The following is an 18,301-nucleotide window of genomic DNA, read 5'->3' as shown; positions in this document are numbered from 1 at the left end:
ATAAGCCAACAACGACACCAAGGACAGCATAAGGGAAATTTATTCGTGGTTCTAAAATGACTTAAAGAAAAGGATAAATGGAAATGAAAGTGGATGAAAAACCAACTGGCCGCAGGTGGGATACCAAACCACGCCTTCGCGCGGCAATGTCGACTATTGTCGCGCTGCAGCCATGGAGCGAGGTCGTGCGGTTACAGCCCCAGCCAGTCTGTTTTCCACCTCCGTTCGCACGTCCGAGCGATGCAGCTCTTGTTAAGCTCCGCTTACCAAGCGAGAATAATCGGAGGTGCACCGCCGTTGTCACAAAAGCCGCTGCGATGGTTTCGTGTGGTTCAACGCTGCCTCGCTAGACTTTCTTTTCTTATACGCAATTCATTAGAAAAGAAGGAGTTCCGCGGATGAATATTCATTACGCTTTTTGTCAGAATGTCGACAGTGTGACGCGAGTTCTAGAGAAAATTTTACCGTTTAATCGAAATCTTCTCTGTTAGTAGAGAAACCAAACGGCATTCCTGCGCTAGAGAAACGCGGGAAGCGTAGCGAAAGACCTGACCTTATACGTAGTGAAGTTGTGCTTATGGTCCCTTTAAGAACACAATCTTGCGCTGAAATCCTACCGCAAACAGAATAAGGCATGCGATTTTGAAGAAAAAAAAATGCCAATGACGATTTAATTGAGTATTTTCGCATAGCGCGTTACCGCTCTACTGTTGCCGATGCCGCCTGCTGCCGACTGCGCATGCGCGGTAAACACCACGCACGCACCGTTGGGAGGAAGCGATAGTGGTAATCCTGCGCTAAGCTACAGTAATTGTTTGCATGCTGCGCTTCACGCTTCAGGTATACTATATGGGTCATTCCTGGTTCTTTCAGAACGTGTCCCTCCGGTCATAGATCAGCTGGACCAGGTGCAAGAAATAACAAAATGAACAAAAAATATAAAATTCGAGCGTGAAACGAACAAACGATCAAGGGGAAAAGCAATCAAAAGGAACATCCAAATGAAGCAAGGGCCAAACATGTACAACCGAACAATCAGAACCTCCACTGTTTTAAACGCCATCAAGCACACAAATCCAAGGCGGAGAAGGGACACAGTTCGTGTACAAAGGAACCGAGAATCCTCTTGCGGTTTCTCGGTCCCTAGGGAAGAGTACTGAAATGCGCCAGCTGACCGGCACACAGTGACAGCGCAAAGGGAGGGATGAACTGTGACTCCATTCACCTTCCTGCCACCCTCAACGTTGTTGCGTCCATTTGATAAACATTTCCAGGCAGTGCGGTTTTTTTTTTTTTTTTTTTTAATGGAAGCGGGAGGGAGGGGGCAGAGGTCGTGCCCATATAAAATGTGTAGCTCCTGGACGAGTTTGCTGCGATAAATAACCCATTCGCACATACACCGCCTCTCGCGCGCACGCACATTCACGCGCTTTTCTGGACGCAGGTGACAAAGACGAGATGTCAGCACAAGCCTCGTGTTCTCGGGCAGCAACGTTTTCGAAAATTAACCGGGCTTTAAAGACGGCATACTTCACTAATGCGATGGCGGAGAAAAAAAAAAAAAAAGACGAGATGTAAACATGCTCGTGTGGCTGATTTGTGCATGCAGTCAGCGAGGCCCTCATACATGGGACAACGACGTTTACACAGCATTCAGCCTTGCACTCTCATCGATTAAGAAGGACCCACCGCATGATCGCGACGGTCCGCGCGGTCGCAGTGGTGCCCCGCTGCGCCAGTATGCGCTACGACAGCGCGCGCTGCAAGTCGATGCGAACCATTAGGAGTCATCTCTTCGAGCCGGGGCAGCGCATTCGCGAAGGGGGAGAGCTCGTTTTCCCGTGCAGCCAGCACTCTTCCCACCCACGCATGGAGTTATGACAAAAGGCAGCGCTAAAAGCTCGCCTGCGCGCGGTGACGCTATCGATCGGGCGCGCACGCTTCCCCACAACGCGCGGCTGCAGGAACTCCTCGTGGGTTTCCGTGCTCCGATGAGTCTCCGACGCTCGAGTACTTTGGAACCTTTCCCACGTATACACCGCTGCGTCGTCAGCAGTTTTCAAAGGTCAGGGACGTCCAGCCAATTAGTGGCCCACAGTGGAGAGTGTTTATACAAACCCTTTTTTAACAAAGCTCTCACACACGACGCTGTCATTTCTGTATAGGTGTTATCGAGGTTAATATGAACGGCCGAACTTGTTTCCTCCATCCACTTCCTCAATGAACCGGCACTTGGCCCTTGCGCCACAAAACGCCAAATTCATCGTCGACAATAATCGAACCGGGAAATTTTCTTCCGAGAGGCGACATATCAAGGTATCAATGCACTGTAATGATTGCGGAATGACAAAAAAGAAAAAAGAAAGAAACACGTGTACAGAACTTTTCATGCACGCCAATGAACCACGGTGAAAATTAACCTGGGGGCTCTTCACTATAGTGAAGAGCCCCCAGGTTAGCCCCCGGTACCGTATACGGTACATCAATATCCGTCAATAAAGCGGGTGGTTATATCCGAGCGGCACCAGCGATTAGAGACCATTTCGCAGTGCCCCCTCTCAACATACGCCTACTAACGAGTACGATGTTAACGCTTGCGTCCAAATATATATCGGTAACCCCCAATAACAGTGCTATCGTGAGCTGTTAAGCTCTCCGTGTGCCGCAATCTGGTGGAGATGCACAAAATGTGCACAGTGGCATTAAGTAACGAGACGCACCCAGCCGCCCGCTCTGTCCACCCATAGTCCATATTCAGTGACAGCACGCTATTCGATGGCGACCAGTCGTCTTTTGTTCATTTTAGCTTTGCCATTCATGTCAACTCCACCACGTGGCCACTGTTCATTTGACAAAGCGCGTTCATGTACGCTCGGAATGCTTGACACTGTACTGCAGTGCCCAACAAAACGCTACGGCAGCTCTCTTCTAGACTTATTGGTGGGGGTTTAACGTTCCGAAACAACCCAGGGACCTCGGACGATTAGGCCCCGGATAAATTACGACCACGTGTGATTCTCTGACGCGCACCTCAAGTTCCCGGTACGCGCACTAGCGTTTTTCCAACCGCCCCAACCAGAAAGCTGCCACCGAGGTTGGGAATCGAACCCGCGACCTCGGCAGGTAGCTTTCTGCTAGAGACCTCCGCGCACCATTATGAGCAACGGAAGGTGAGCAAGCATTCTCTTGCTTTCTTATTTGCAAGGAGAGACAGGCCTCGTGTCCCCTGCAATTATGCCACCCGCTGAATAAGGACAATGAGATTTCGCGCGACGCTGACGCGTTCCACATGCCTCGCAGCAAAACTGTCCCGGTCGCGTTGAAGGATAGGGCGAGGGGCGCGTGAGCCTCAGGGCTCGCTGCCCTGTCTACTCACACACACTTAAAAAGCAGGCGAAAGTTTTCAAGGCCGGTGAGTTCGTAAAAGCCAGTGGAATCGCTCAAATCAGTTTGATAGTGAAAGAAGACTTCCGTCTCGTGGCAAGTTGGTCGAGATTAATCTCTGAGGTCTACAGAACACGACAGGAACAAAATGAAGGAAAGACGACAGGCTAGGTCCTTGCCTGTCGTTGTTCATCGCGTTTCGTCCCCACTGCGCCTCACAAGTCTCTTGAAGACAACATTGGCTCAAGGTCACCACGATTAAGCTAGGGTGGCCAGCCACCATGCAGAGCGGCGGCCGGCCCGATGTCCGCGCAACAACGCGGCGGACACGGGCGGGCCAACGGGGAGTGGTGCGGCCAGGCCTGCGCAGCTGGGGCGCGGAGTAGCTCACACCTGCGCGAAGCTGCTGCTACAACTACACGGCTGCGAGCGACTCAAGTGCGCAGCTAAAGATGCGCGTAGCGCGCTGCTGCTGCGGAAAGTGTCGCGGCGTAGAGATCGGCAACAGAGAAATTACCGACGTGACAAAGTCAAAGGAACGCGAGAGCAGCGAAAGAGAATTATCCATCTGACAATGTTCTGGCGCGGCGAAGCTTTGCAGCCAGCGCTCTATAGCTGCAATTGAAGGCCAATGTTATGAGCGCATCGGCGCTGCGCCATCCAGCCGGTGCTCCATCTGAAATCACCCACGGAAAGAAATTGATCTCGACTTGTGTCTACAGATTTAGATAAAAACGAGAAGCAGAACCTGCTCCACACTCAACGCCGCAAACTTCAAGCTCAACGCAAGCTTCAGCGCGCGGAGGGATAAGTGAAACACGGCAACTGTATCCGCAACGCTAGTTGCTGCTTGGAATTTGGCGCAGAACAGACCGAGTTTTCGAGATGTCCTTAGCCGAATATTTCAGCTAGAATTACAAGTTTCGCAGGAATGTGAAACTTGTCTACACGTGACCACTAGAGCCGGCGGGTCGTGAGCTGCGAATGATATAGGAAAGGATAGGGGACTGACTGAGCCAATTAAACGAATCATTACGTCATACCGGTCCTGAATTTCCTTTATGCGCGTTTTGTTTATGCACGTCGAAAGGAGCACAAGCGATGAGCGACGTGCCGCACGAGTTGCCCTTTCAAGAAAGTGCCACAAAATGTCACATGGACGGCTCGCTGCACTTAAACGGGAAGCTCGACTATTCATAAATCATGCGTCGAGAACCTAACGTTCCACCCGCTTCACCGCCAACACCCCCGCTTCCAAGTTTTCTGCTTCCTATATATCTTCGCCTCAACTCGTCCTGTTAATATGTATTGACTTTTCACGACCAGCTGGATTCCTTGCTATAGCGCTTGCACAGGCGCTCCTCCAATCCAATTGACGATGCCGGCCAGACCCTGCCGCTGTCTTCTCAACAGGCGCTTCCAACAGGTGTGACGACGCACGACGATCCGGCGTTGGCAATGGCGCAAACGCCCCAGACACGAGGCCGACATCGATCCCACGCCGTCTGCTGGCAGCAAGGCTCTGCTCATTTCGCCGCTCGGCGTAAACATGCTGCCGGCTCTCGCAAAAAAGAGAGCAAACATGTGCGCGCAAGCTACGAAGAATGAACAAACACGCTAAGAAACAGGGCAGGGAATGACGAGCTAATGAATGATCTCCCGATGCTCCAAGATCATCGCATTTTGCGGTTGCCGACATTCAACGCACGCTTGCCAACTCAAAGGTGACCGGGGAAATGGTTCGGCCGCCATTAGCTTGGAACAAAACTCTCATTGAATCCTCTCTATAGCCACCACCACAGCCCAGCTTCAATAAAGAAAAAGGGAAATAGCGATAGGCCTAACAGTAACGGCTAAGAACCTTCAAGTCCGTGCCCTAAGTTCTTGACATCCCAGCAATGCCTCCCCATCCCACCTGCACATTCAAAAGCGCTACGTCTTTCGTATTCAGCCCATTTAACTATACTTGACATGAGCAAATCCTAAAGGTTCTAATGCACCGGAGTTATCACGAAAATTTTTCAGCAGTCTTTTACAGCTACCAACAATCATGCATGCCGACTTGAAAGACAGGCAACTCCATACAACGCTGTCTCGCTATCATAAAGCTATCAATCTTTTCGAAACATTCTTAATCGGGTCTTCACTGGACCACTCGAGATAGCTGACGTCATCCCAAGCATTCGGTTCACAGATTCCGCCATACCAGCCTTGCAGCAAAAGCACATCAAAAAAATAAATAATAATTATGGAGTTATACGTGCCAGAACCACGATCTGATTATGAGGCACGCCGTAGTGGGGGACACCAAAATAACTTGGGCTACCTGGGGTTCTTTAACGTGCACCTAAATCTAAGTACACGGGTGTTTTCGCATTTCGCCCCCATAGAAATGCGGCCGCCGTAGTCGGGATTCGATCCAGCGATCTCGTGCTTAGCAGCCCAACATCATAGCCACTAAGCAACCACGGCGGGTAGCAATTAAAAGCATACCTCACAGCCGTTAATTTGTCCGACGACTATACACAGCATATCACAAATTCTTTTGTGTTTATTATTATCCTTTAATCCTCTCAGAGAGATCACATTTCGAAGTTTCATTTTAAAATTAATAGCATAACTGACATTGGTACTTCTCTCGTTTGTATGGTGAGCGACGAGCGATGGCTTCGAGCGGCGAAACAGCTAGGCCGTCGAGCGACCACATCGCACTGTTTTGGAAATCTATAATTCGTCGCTCGGTCGCCCGGAAGTGCTGTAAGCCAATAGCGCGAAGGCAGAGTTACCGGTTGTCGCACGAAACGAGCAAACTACCGAATTTTCATGTGTGGAAGGATTAAAAAAAAAAAAAAAAAAAAAAACCCTACTGCAAGGCCTTCAGGAATACTTTACGCTGCCCTGTACAACAAAACAAATCAAATTGAATTATTAGAGCATGCGTCACGCCACTTTCGGCGCGTATTTGCTGCCCTAATACTGGCCACACCGGGGAGACGTCGCTCTCGCTGTGGCCACACAGGTATCAGTGTATCACATGCAAGGAGTACTTCAGCTCGATTCTATTTCTTATCCACCGTTCACAGTCGGCCGATCCCGGTGGCAACGTGGGCGGGGCGCCAGTTGGACCGCAGACAAAGCACGAAAAGGAATGGCATTATAGAATCAATAGAATCGTCTCGGCTTTGTGGGTCCTTTGAAGGACCTTTGTGTTTCTTATTTCAACTTTAAAGCGTTACGGGTTATTTCGACTCGCAATGGTGTCCCTTCACACGCCTCGCCAAAAAGCTATCATCATATGTCGTCGGGACAACGATAACAAAAGAAACAAAATATTGAAAGCACTGCGTTGTTCCAGGGAAAACCTCACCGAGACTGTCGTCGTCAGCCCAACTAACATTGTTTAGGGTGGTGCTTATTAGTACCTCATGTGGTGTTCAACTGTATTCATTATTTATTTTTTATTTGTTTACGGCAAGGTAGTTATCGAGGCTAGTGCAACCAGCTGAATTAACTCGCTTTCCTGAGCGCCGGGTCCAGAGATCTCTTTTTATACCAGCCGAACCAGGGAAGTACCGATTCGAAATATGCCATCACTAAAGCAAAATACTTTCTCTTTGCGAGGCCACCAGCCGAACGTATCACACATTTTTTATGAATGCGCTGATCACGAGTGCCGCGTTCCCCCCCCCCCCCCCCCCCTCACCTTTTTTTTTTTTTTTAATTACACACGCTTGCTACGGTACGTTGACACCACCGAAATTTGAGCACTGACATAACACAACTAAACAGTTTCTTGTTTTCATTCGCTCCCTTCCTTTCTCTCCACCTTTTTTTTTTTATTATTATTATTTCATTCAGTACAGCTAAACTGCGACATGCGCGGCCCACATTAATTTTAATAGCTAGGAAAACACAGATTGAAGCCAACACTACGTACAATTTCGCGAAACAGCAGTGCTGAGCTAGTGTAAGCGGCAACAGATGCCTTACTAACGAAAGGCGATCGACAAAACGGAGCCAGAATCAGAAGCTACTAGACACCACTCAGCAGCGCGTGGAAATTTTGATTTCGTACGATTTTGTGCCAGAACAAACACTCTCTGCGTTACAAACAATGACAGATAACAGTACTGTATCTGGGAGATCAGTAAATCAGCCATCAAGACGTTCTGCGCGCGCGAGAGCATTTCCTGTTTGTAGGCGTGTCTTCACCGAGCGCCGCTGAGCTTTCCCCAGCCTGGGATCAGCGCCGCTCCCACCCGTATAAAAACTCCCGTTAGTGGCGCGGATAACATTGGCACTTCTATTATGTTTGCTCACGCGGGCAGATCGGCTAAGTGCTGAAACGCCTGGCAAAATATGCATCTTTTCCCCCAAGTAAACGTTAGGTTACGGATCGAGACTGCACGATCAACTAGCCGTGTAGCCTTTTACGGATTGTTCTGCGGACCGCTATGCTGAGCGACCTGCATAGCACATATGCACTCCGCACGGAATGTGAAGCATTAGGAGAGGCGCGCACTCACGAATATGACGGAGACTCCTTGGCTGTTTTATCAACTGAATATAGAGGCGACGGTTGAACACTTTCCTTGAATCACAACGACTTCTGGAAACAATTTCACTTCAGCCTACCCGCAACTTAGGCTTGCTTCCACGCTTGCTTGTTCAGGAGGAAAGACATTCAGAAAAAATAAACACATATATACGTAATTCAACGCGTTGGTAGCGCCATCTTTACTGAGTTTTGGTTTTGGTTTAGTCACGGTGCGTCATGACTAATAATATTTTTCAATGTTTGTGCATTTTCAGCTTGCGGCCGACCGCTTTCGTTATCGTATCGGGCACTATTGCCCGATACTGTACTTAACACTGTACTGCCCACAACTACGTCCCCCTTCTAGCCACCGTAACTACGTGTCACCAAACCGTATATAGTTTAATAGACTCCATGCCCTGCGCGTTCGCAAAAGCCACAACTTTTGCCTTTGCGCGCACGCAAATTGTGTTTACTGATGTGATTGGGTCATTAAGGGCATCATCATTAAAGCTGCCAATCACGGGCCCCAAGGAAGAAACTTCGGATAATTTTTTTTGTAAAATGAGCCCGCTTAGTGTGAGATAACGCCTTGGATGAGAACGCCCACCTATATAAAGGAAGCATCGTACTCTTAACGCCTTGACTTCACTGTACCTCTTACTGCTCAGCGTTTATTTTCCATTATATTTTACCTTTTATATCATCATGAAAGAGTTCGTGTTCAAATATAGGGTGACGCCCTCTAGATGTAAGATACACATCTCAAAGGCTATGCTTTTTTAGGTTGAATGCGCCGGACGGTGGTGTCCAAATTCAAGCCTTACAAAGTGACGTCCTCTGAATATTAAGTGCGGACCTTAAAGGTTATGCTTTTGCACGTTGCATGCGGCAAAAGTGATTTTAAGAGCTGGAAAAGCGTCATAGACCTCGGGTATGTACACCACTTATTCCACATCTCTCTGGTCCGGATTTTAGCCAGCATTGCATATGAGCCAACAAAAGTGCAGTCAAAGCCAACAGTTTAATTTTTTATTCCTTTCACTTTTGAGGTCGTTAGCTAATCCTGAGCTTTTAATACAGGCGCTCGTCTGCTCGCTAACATTTTATTAAGAATCTCAGTAATCAACCACTTAGGGTCCTTGACATAAATGTCTCTGGGATGGGCATTTGTCAGCACATGTAGTCTGTCGGCTTGACGATCAGAGGTGTTTTTCCCACGTTAGTCCTAACGTGCAAGCGACAATACAGCTGACCGAGATTTCGGTCCTCCGTGCTCTGTTTAGTTCGCCATCCCCTTGCCATGCAGTTTTGGGCATGGAATCGCCCTCACAGGGCGTGTTGTAGGTAAGTTACTAATACGCTTACAATTGTCTATAAACTTCTAGTATCGACGTCCAGTCAGCTTCAAAGCGTAAACCTTTCGCGTAATAACTTGTTCGACGGCAGTAGTGAAGACGCAAGGTAACTTCCATCGAGCAAGTGAAAGCATATTTCTTATTATTTCTTCGTTAGCGCATAATTCGGACGTGTTTAACGTGGACAGCCAGCCTCTCATTTAAAAATGGTGTTCTGTGCGCGAGTGTTTCATAACTAATCGTTGTTGTGGTGCCCTTCATATTTAAGCTTTTGCCGATTACTTGCACGTGCACATTCCTTAGAGACTCAAGTCTTCCGGGCTCGTCCTTGGCGATTTTTAATTTATATGTTTCCGACGAAGGAGTCTGATAGAATCGGTTGGGCTTTCACATTCTATATACTGCAGTATGACACATCAGTCGGTTGGTGATTGAAATCGAGAAAAATGAACTGCAAGAGTGTTGTTTTTCTTCTGTCTTCTGTTTTTGTTTTGTTTTTTTGCTCTCTCTAGGGTCCACTTCAGGTTAGCACTGTTTTGGCATCGCCATTTTTCTGTTAACTTGTTGATGGCTAAACTTTGCAGTAGGCACAAATCTGACGTATTCTACGGTATGTGCAAGCTCTTGCACTTAATTCATGTGAAATTGAGCAGCGCTGCAAGGACGAAGGCGAGGAGACACTGTCCGTGTGTGTGCACGTGCATGTGTGTATGTCGCCCAGTAGCTACAGTTTGCCAGCATGACAGGCCAACTAGTCCAAAGCATTGCCTTGGTCAAATGCACTGATTCTGACCATGTGCCCTGAATCGCTTGTTTTGGTACAGTACCGGTCAATTTTCGATCAGCTGTCTCTATGGCAAGTCTTTTTCATTCTTTCCCGAGAAAATATGCCTTTAATTAGCGCAGCTTTCGCTTCAGTAATTATATCTGCGGGTACAGTATTCATCAAAAGTATATGGGCTACGTTGCATGTGACAGCAGGGTGGACTACATGCTGTTTAAGAGAGTTCCTGTTGTCTGCCGTAAGTTCCAACGCCTGGTAGAATGAAAAGAACTCTTGTATTCACTATCCAGAGTTCTGAAGTGTCAGGAGCGCCACAAGAACTGCACCACACAGCTGAAAGACATGCGGTTTAGACACGGAACTATACATTTGACAAAGGCTGTACAGAGTGGTCCACTGTTAAAGGGAACACTGGAGTGCGTGGCATCTGCTTGGTGCTACCGTCGGCTGGCGGCTGCAACGAGTATCGCGCAGCAACAATGAGCGCTGTGGGCGGGTTTTCGTCGTCTGCTACCGTCTGCTGCTGCACCTCCGATCGTCGCGAAGCAAGCCATAGTTTGCCGGAGGCAGCATGGTGCACTGAAACTCAACCGTTGCAAAGCTGAAAGAAAATTAGGTTGATTGATTGAATAACTAATTTTTTCAGTCCTGTAGAACGCTCATTAGCATGTTGTGGGCCTCTTCTACGTCGGGACCGACAGGCCTAGCCTGCTAGCCGCTTCGTGGGCCTTCTGGACAGCCCAACGTTGCTCAGCCAGGAGTGGGTTGCAGAGGGCTGCCTCCCACCTAGCTGAGCTGATGACCTATCAGGGCTTGCTATAAAGACACACATCCCTGGAGCATGTGTGAAAGTGTTGATCTATCCGCACAAGCAGGGCACGCGTCATCTGTGTAAATCTCCGGATATATCGCATGTAACAGATTGGCTTAGGCCTGGTGAGCTTGGGGTGAGGAGGAGGGTATTGTAGTCGCGAGAGATAAGTGTTTAGTAAGTTAGATGAAGCAAGATATTACCTCGCATATATTATAGCTGTTTATAGTTAAGACAAACATGATAATTTTTTTTACGAATGCCTCTTGGTGGCACAGCTATGTTAGAGAATGTTTCTCCATGTAGTGCCCATCTCATGTGCACTAATGCATATTTCAGTCACCGCAGTGGGTAGCCTGAACAAAGAATCCACGATCGCCGTTAAACAGCGTTTTAATTTTTAAAGAGCTATCACTCGAGCCATCGCTGGTCATAGTAATCGTCATGCACAGTAAACCTTTTTTCTAAAGCGGGCAATTCTTTATAAAACAAGAAGGCCAAGAAACGACGACGGCGGTGTCATTCCTGCTGATCTGTAGGGCGACATTTATCTGATTATAGATCAATCCAGTCACTTTCCTTCCAGGTGGAAGAGAAGCGGCTGCTTTCAAATGTGAACTACGCGAGCTGCTTGCTTTGCGACAGATCCGGAGCGCGGCAGCAGACGACAAAAGAGCACCGGCCACAGCGTTCACTAAGCCTGCGCGAAACTCGTTGCAGCTGCCGGCCGGCAGTGGCGCCGTGCAGACGCCACGCACTCCGGTGTTCCCTTCAACAGTAGACAGCTCTGTACATGCAGTACCACATCCATATTTTCATACACTAATACACACGCTAGCAACATATGCCAGCAACACATAAGCAGATTATCTGGTTGTGAGTGAACATTGAACATTTGCAAGTACACTTGCCCAGGCATTCTATAAAAACCTTATTTTTCTTAAGGTTTTACAAATGTTAGGTATTGAAGAATGTGAGCTTAGGTACAACAGGTGTCTTATATGTAGATTGAAAAGTATGACAAATTTTCTTGCTATGTGCTACATCAGATAAACAGTAGATAGGATAAGCCCGAAACAAAACACACGAAACCAAAAACACGAGATGCAGTATGGTGTGAGGTGACAAATGTACCTTTGAATTCCATATATAGTGTCATACACTGTGCTGGCTAGGTTAAATAAAGTTCAATAAATAAGTGCTGTTATTCGTGTTAAGAAACCGGAATTAATACCTCAACAAGCAAATGTAATTGTAGTCGGGTAGGGCCTATGCACTGAAACTCTGCCACGACGCTGCACTGCTTCAACTGAAATCTGCGCTGGTCATCATATTTGATCCCAGCACAGCAGACGTCAAAATGCTCTGTTCAGTGTTTCTATGCAAAGGTCTTATTTTATCAGAGGTGGTGTTTAGGCTGCCAGAAAAGTGGTGTTAAATATTTTGGCTGGACGTGCTGTGCGAGCATGTGTAAGCTTGGTGGTGTAGGTGCGAGCAAGCCTAAATATGTCAATCGATTGCGGAGTATGTGCTCGGGTGTCAGGGTGCATTTGCAGTGTTAGGTTCATGGTTGTTCTAACAGCTCAAGAAACAAGCACAAGGATGTCAGCATTTGAGCATGGGTTTCTATAACATGCATACGTATCCGAATGTGTGAGCAAGCATCTGTGATTCTGGTTCTGCAGGTACAGTGAGCGTACATTGAACTCCTTTGGGCTTCAGCAACAGCCTGCATGCCTGCAGTGACTTCTTCAGTGTGCTTATCATTGAAAGTGTACATGCCCACGCTGGTTTCTTCTGGAAATATGAAACATTTTTAACAATATTTGTATCTGTGAGCTTAGCTTGATTATAAGTGTCCAGACGTCAACTAATGATTGAAAGTGATAGCAATAACTTGTGGCAGAAGTTGAACTCGAAAAAACATTGCAGCTTTGGCAGAAGAAAAGTGAATTTCAAGAACTATGCAGTTGATAGAATGAAAGAATGCCTCTAAATTGTGACATGCTTCTGCAAAACTTATTATTCAATATGCAGACATTTTTGTACGTTCAGTTGTGTCCCAGCCGCAAGAGAATATAAATGGTACATGACACTCCTCAAGGGCCCCGGAAGGGGAAAAGGAGAAGCAAATATGAAACATGAGAGCTGAAGTTACAAGTACACATTAATGGGCTTGTGGCTGTATGCAGTAAGTAGGCAGTGTGATGACAAATGGTAAATGCAACACCACTTTTCAGCTAGAACTGCCTGTAGTTGAATACACGAAAATCAATTAGTGCTGAATGTTCCAATGGTAGCATAGAAGTTACGTTTGATAAAAAACGGTGCAGTTGGCAGTGGATAAGGGATCTGCTTTTATCTGACATCACATGGGATTGCAACTTCTTTGGTTACAATGTTTCACCACTGGGAGTCGATCTGTGTTTTACTCTTACTACTTTCTGCATCCAATTAAAGATATAATTCTTATTTAAGGGATTAAAGCATACTTGTTTCTATCATGTTGAAGAGCAATCGCTTCATTGGCAGTACACTTGGGTCGGTGTGTACAGCCGTCCAAATCTTTAACTAGCGTGCGCGGGCGGCAACTTTCAGTGCGCCAGCACCTTAAATTAGGAACAAACTTAGAAATGACTGTGCTGTCTTTGTGAGCATTAGTTAACCTCTACCGTTTTGTAATTTCGTTCCATCGTAACGCACTGGACAGCAGAAAAAAAATGCATTTACATAAGCTAGCTAAAGATTTGGCTGGCTATACACATGTGTGTGTGTCCACCTGCCTTGACAAAAAGAAATGGCACAGTATCAAGGGCAAGGCCTCCATCACTCGGGCTTTTTTTCTCTCATCTCCATTAAAAGTGCAGCAATCATTCGCTGACCTAAAAATCTAGGCTGGCATTTTCAAAGCAGTTCATATTCTAGAGCAGCTTGTAAGACTTGTTGTTGGGGGCAGTGGTGAGAGTGGACAAAATATTTTCGAAGGCGGTCACCTAGTGACACATTTCTTGTGTATGAATAGCAATGGGACTTCATTCCCTCATTTCAGAGACAAGGCACGGCGTAAGAAAAAAGTCTTCGTAATGTACTATTTTTCATGGATAAAAGAGAATAAAATGTAAATTTTAAAAATAAAAACGGGTGAGATATTAAACACAATGATGAGCACTTTGACCGCTTCACAGATGTGCATGATATCCGAACATGCATAAGAATGGATAGTTGGGCGAGTTGGTACGGTAACATATTCTTGATATAAGCTATATTGTTTGAGGACACCAGTACTGCACCCAGGATCTTTGCCAGGGGGGGGTTGACAGTTTGCCAATACCATCTAAACAGCACTAATTTCGATTTCTTCACGGGAAATTGTCAAAAAATGCGCTTTTTGCGAGTGTGCAGACGATTGCGTGTCTTACATCTTAGTTGCAGTACTCAAATGCGTAAGGAAAGAAAAGTGGTTAAACAAAAGGGGGGGTTAAGTCGGCCTCAGGGGGGGGGGTTACAACCCCCGAATCCCCCCCCCCCCCCCCCCCGTCGGTGCGCCACTGGAGGACACAAAAGTCCTTTCTAGACACAAATGCCAAACTACACGCGAAATTATTGAGGCATTTCACATTAAAAGATAAGGAGAAACCTGTGTTAGCTAGGCATCATTATCATTGTCAGAAGGTGAATATCAATATTTGCTCAGCACGTGCGTCAGTGCAAAGTAGAGTTTTTTCTTTCTTTTTTTTGTTTAAATTTTAGCGGCCTCACCATTTCCTGATTAGATTTTTCTGGTAACTGCTATCCTTTTGACCATGTGATGTTTTCTTTGCTACGGTTTTTGCAATCACTTATAAATATGTTTGTTATTTCCAATAAAGATTTAGTTGTGAGTTAGCGCTCGTCCTGTCTTCTTCCACCACCGTCCGTGTCTTCTTCGTGCTTATATCAAGAATATCCAAACATGTCCCAAATTTGATTAAAAAGGTTGTAGTTACTTGAAATCTCTTATATTGATCTTGAAATATGCCAACTAAGTTAGAAGATGCCTTGTAGGTGGCATCTGCTCTAATTAAGCCGCTATACCTTAATCCCGCTACGTTGACCATGCCATTAATTTCTAGCTGAAGCAAATGCATTGAGAAGCCAGGGTAGGGAAACGTTAAAAGTGCATTATCTGCTTGAGACTGACAAGTTACTCATTTTGTTGCTATGAACGTAATGAACGTCTAGAAATGCTTGTAGAAGGATGTATCACTTGGAGAGTTGGTACACTTGCATCATAAAAAAAGGCAGTGGGACAGACAAAACACGAAGGAGAGAATGACAATAGGACAGGCGATTTCTCCCCCCCCCCCCCCCCCCCTCTGTGTTTTGTCTTTTGTGCTGCCCCTTTTTCACAGTAAAATATGTGAAAAATAAGCTGCTGCATTGTCTTTCACTGAACTTGCAGTATTATCCTAAATGACAAATAAGGAGAGGAGAGTGCAACACTGTTGAAACTTGAGAAAGACTGATGAAACCATAGGTACAGACATTGGCATGCAGTGCATGCACGGCAGCTAAACAATGGGTGTTTAAGCTTCCACTAGTGCTCTGCTCTGACAAATGGGTGGATGACAGTCTCAGAAATGAGCACAAACAAAAGTACGCATGGGGGTGGTCATCTTTAACAGGCTATGGTGATTGAGTAGTGTGCTGAACTGGGCTGGTTGGTGCATTCTTAGCAGGGAATCGAACAGTGCTTCAGACAGGACGAAGACCAGACACAGATCTGAACAATGGAAGTTATTTTTTTCTATTTATGTGTGAGCTTAAGTTGAGACAGTGCTAAGGCGTATCTATCATGTTTGTGTTTTGACTGTATTTTATTGAAGTTGCTCAAGTAAAAAATGACTGTTTGAAAGTTTGCTTTTGGTTTGGTGTCACCGGTAATGGCTTGCTGTGTCATTGTGATAAGGGCTACTTTCTCCGCACATATGCTATAGTGTGTACACTAGCTTTTGTAGTCTAGTGATTTTCTTAGCCATGCTCCCTAAAGCGGTGTCATTCTTTCATGCCCAGGTAGCAGTGCCGGTGATCTCCTTGCAGTGATGATTCTGCCAAAGCAGCAACGTTTCAGGCTGAGCACAGTTGCAAGCTGAAAGACATATTCAGTCCAAGAGCAGAGGATGAAGGAAGTCTCAAGGCACAGTGATGGAACTGTACCAGGGTTCCGAATGGTTCATTTTGAGTCTCCACCACATGCCAATGCACTTCTTAATGGCCTCAACCTCTTGCGAGCCCGCGGACAGCTTCTTGATGTGACTCTAATCGCTGGTGGACGAGAGTTTAAGGCACACCGTGCTGTACTTGCTGCCTGCAGTGACTATTTTCGTGCTATGTTCACAGATGCTATGCTTGAAAGCCGTCAGCCTGAGATCTGTCTTAATGGAGTCAGTGCCCAGGGTCTGCGATGCCTACTGGAGTATGCATATACATCAAGGCTGGTGCTAAGCTTAGCTAACATTCAAGATGTGTTGGCTACAGCAAATCATATTGGATTGACCCCTGTCGTTGAAGCCTGCTCTTCATATCTGCAAGATCAGCTTGACCTTGAAAACTGCATTGATGTTGCTACACTTGCAGAAACATACTCATTACGAAGACTTCGGAAGCGAGTGTATCGTTTTATTTGTGCAAACTTGCACCAATTTGCAAAAACACCAGAATTTCAGCGGCTCTCAACAACACAAATGGAGCATCTGCTTGCCTGCGATTTCCCTGTGAATTGTCCGGAAGGCGATGTACTTTCATTTGTCCTCAACTGGGTTGCCTGTGACGTAGGGGATCGGCTCTCACAGGCACGCAAGTTGGTCTCTTATGTTTGCTTTTCGGAAATTCCGGCATCCAGACTTGCTGAGTTATGGGACTCTCCAGTCCTGCAGTGCCTTTTTTCGCGAAGAATTCCTCCCCACCTGTCTGGCATTGGCGGCCAACCACCCCCTAGCCTCGTGAATACTCGAGGCATGGAGCTTGTATTGCTCAAGGTAGGAGGATTTGGTTTGTCAGGAGTGACTAACGAAATCACGTACTACTTGCCTAGTGCAGGCCGTTGGAAATATCTCACCTCTATTCCTCATGTAGAGCAGTGCAATTTTGGCACAGCTGTTCTTGGGAACGAGCTTTATGTGGTAGGTGGCTGCTTCAACCAGAGTCTGCACCAGGAAAATGTGCACCCGTTTGGTTTCCGTTACAATGCACTTACCGGGGAGTGGTCGACCATGGCACCCATGCGCTGGGAGCGTTGCCGATTTGCACTTTGCGTGGCACGAGACGATCTCTATGCGGTTGGGGGTGCTGGTGAGGTGCTTGGCGATGTCGACACTGCTGAGGATGGAGAGGCTCATTGTGAGCGTTACGACCCGCACACTGATGTGTGGATGCCTGTGGCCCCACTTCCAGGTGCCCGAACTCAGCATGCTGGAGCAGCCTGGGGCCCATACTTGTTCGTTTCTGGTGGCCTCAATGCAGATTCAGTGCTCAGCTCCCTTCTTCGCTATGATACACGCACCGATAGCTGGGAGACAATGGTGCCTATGTCTATACCCCGAGCTGACCACTCCATGGTGGTCTACGGGGACCGCCTTGTGGTCTGTGGTGGATGGTATGAAGATGCAACAGGCACGCGCGTCCTTGCCGAGTCAGTTGAAGCATATGACATAGCTGCTAATGCATGGACTCCTGTGACAACAGTGCCAACCCCACGATACCATGCTGGTGTTGCAGTGCTTGGCTCATGGCTCTACACAGTCGGCGGTTTCCACAGTGACACTACATTTGACCGAGCAAGTGGAGTTGTTGAGAGGTTTGACTTGGATGGCAGTCTTGGTTGGGAGGAAGCGCAACCTTACCCACAGGACATATGGGAGCATGTGTGCTGCACCCTGTTTGTCCCCCGCTGTAGGGATGACCTTGATGTTATCTCGGACAAGACCTTAATGTGAGTTTTGGCAGTGCTGGGCGTATTGGCCCAGTTTGTGCCACCGAGAAGAAAGCCAGTGTGTAATGATTACTGCCCATATTGTTTAATTTTGCATGCATTTAGTTTTCTTTTTCTCCCCTGAAGTAGCATGCTTAATGTCGGCTTGCTACAGATTTTTCATGGACTTGCCAAAGACAGTTGCAAGAGAGAAGGTTGTAATTTGAAGTGTAGCAGATGCTCATGCATGTCATGTAGCAAGTTTTCACACTTTTATATCGGTGAAATGCTGCATTTGCTTTTTTCTGTGAGCTGCCGTGCCTTTTATGCCGAGTCACTATCGTAGCATGTGCGCTATTGCTGTTGCAATTTGCTGGATACCACCATTTTGAACGTTCAGCCATTGGAATGCATTTGCTGACTTTAGCATGCATAAGATATAAAATGTGCTCTTGTTCACACTAGGAAAGTGTAGACT

The 18,301-nt window shown here is 46.8% G+C and overlaps 2 protein-coding genes across 5 annotated transcripts in view; one reads left to right on the top strand and one right to left on the bottom strand.

Annotated features, from left to right (window-relative positions):
* Positions 1 to 18,301, bottom strand: part of LOC119436293 (CKLF-like MARVEL transmembrane domain-containing protein 8) — a 111,369-nt gene that overhangs the window by 43,792 nt on the left and 49,276 nt on the right. Inside the window, exon 1 of one of the 4 annotated variants that reach the window (XM_049656777.1) lies at positions 7,911 to 8,071. The exons of 2 other annotated variants lie outside the window; for them this stretch is intronic. The gene's annotated coding sequence lies outside the window, so the exon portion shown is untranslated. Of the gene's footprint in view, positions 1 to 7,910; positions 8,072 to 18,301 lie in introns of those variants that run through there. One more of the 4 variants, XM_049656780.1, reaches the window with a different exon arrangement.
* LOC119436292 (kelch-like protein 17) lies at positions 8,945 to 18,127 on the top strand. Its single transcript, XM_037703099.2, has 2 exons — positions 8,945 to 9,268; positions 15,927 to 18,127. The coding sequence occupies exon 2, from the start codon at positions 16,034 to 16,036 to the stop codon at positions 17,846 to 17,848; it is 1,815 nt and encodes a 604-aa protein (XP_037559027.1). The 5' UTR covers positions 8,945 to 9,268; positions 15,927 to 16,033; the 3' UTR covers positions 17,849 to 18,127.

Source organism: Dermacentor silvarum, chromosome 1 (genome assembly GCF_013339745.2).
Source record: "Dermacentor silvarum isolate Dsil-2018 chromosome 1, BIME_Dsil_1.4, whole genome shotgun sequence".
NCBI lineage: Eukaryota > Metazoa > Arthropoda > Arachnida > Ixodida > Ixodidae > Dermacentor > Dermacentor silvarum.
Note: the sequence above shows the minus strand (reverse complement) of the source record. Positions and strands in the feature narration are given on the sequence as shown.

Excerpts from the sequence above, each read along its gene's own strand:
- LOC119436292 (XM_037703099.2), top strand. The coding sequence starts at position 16,034 with ATGAAGGAAGTCTCAAGGCACAGTGATGGAACTGTACCAGGGTTCCGA.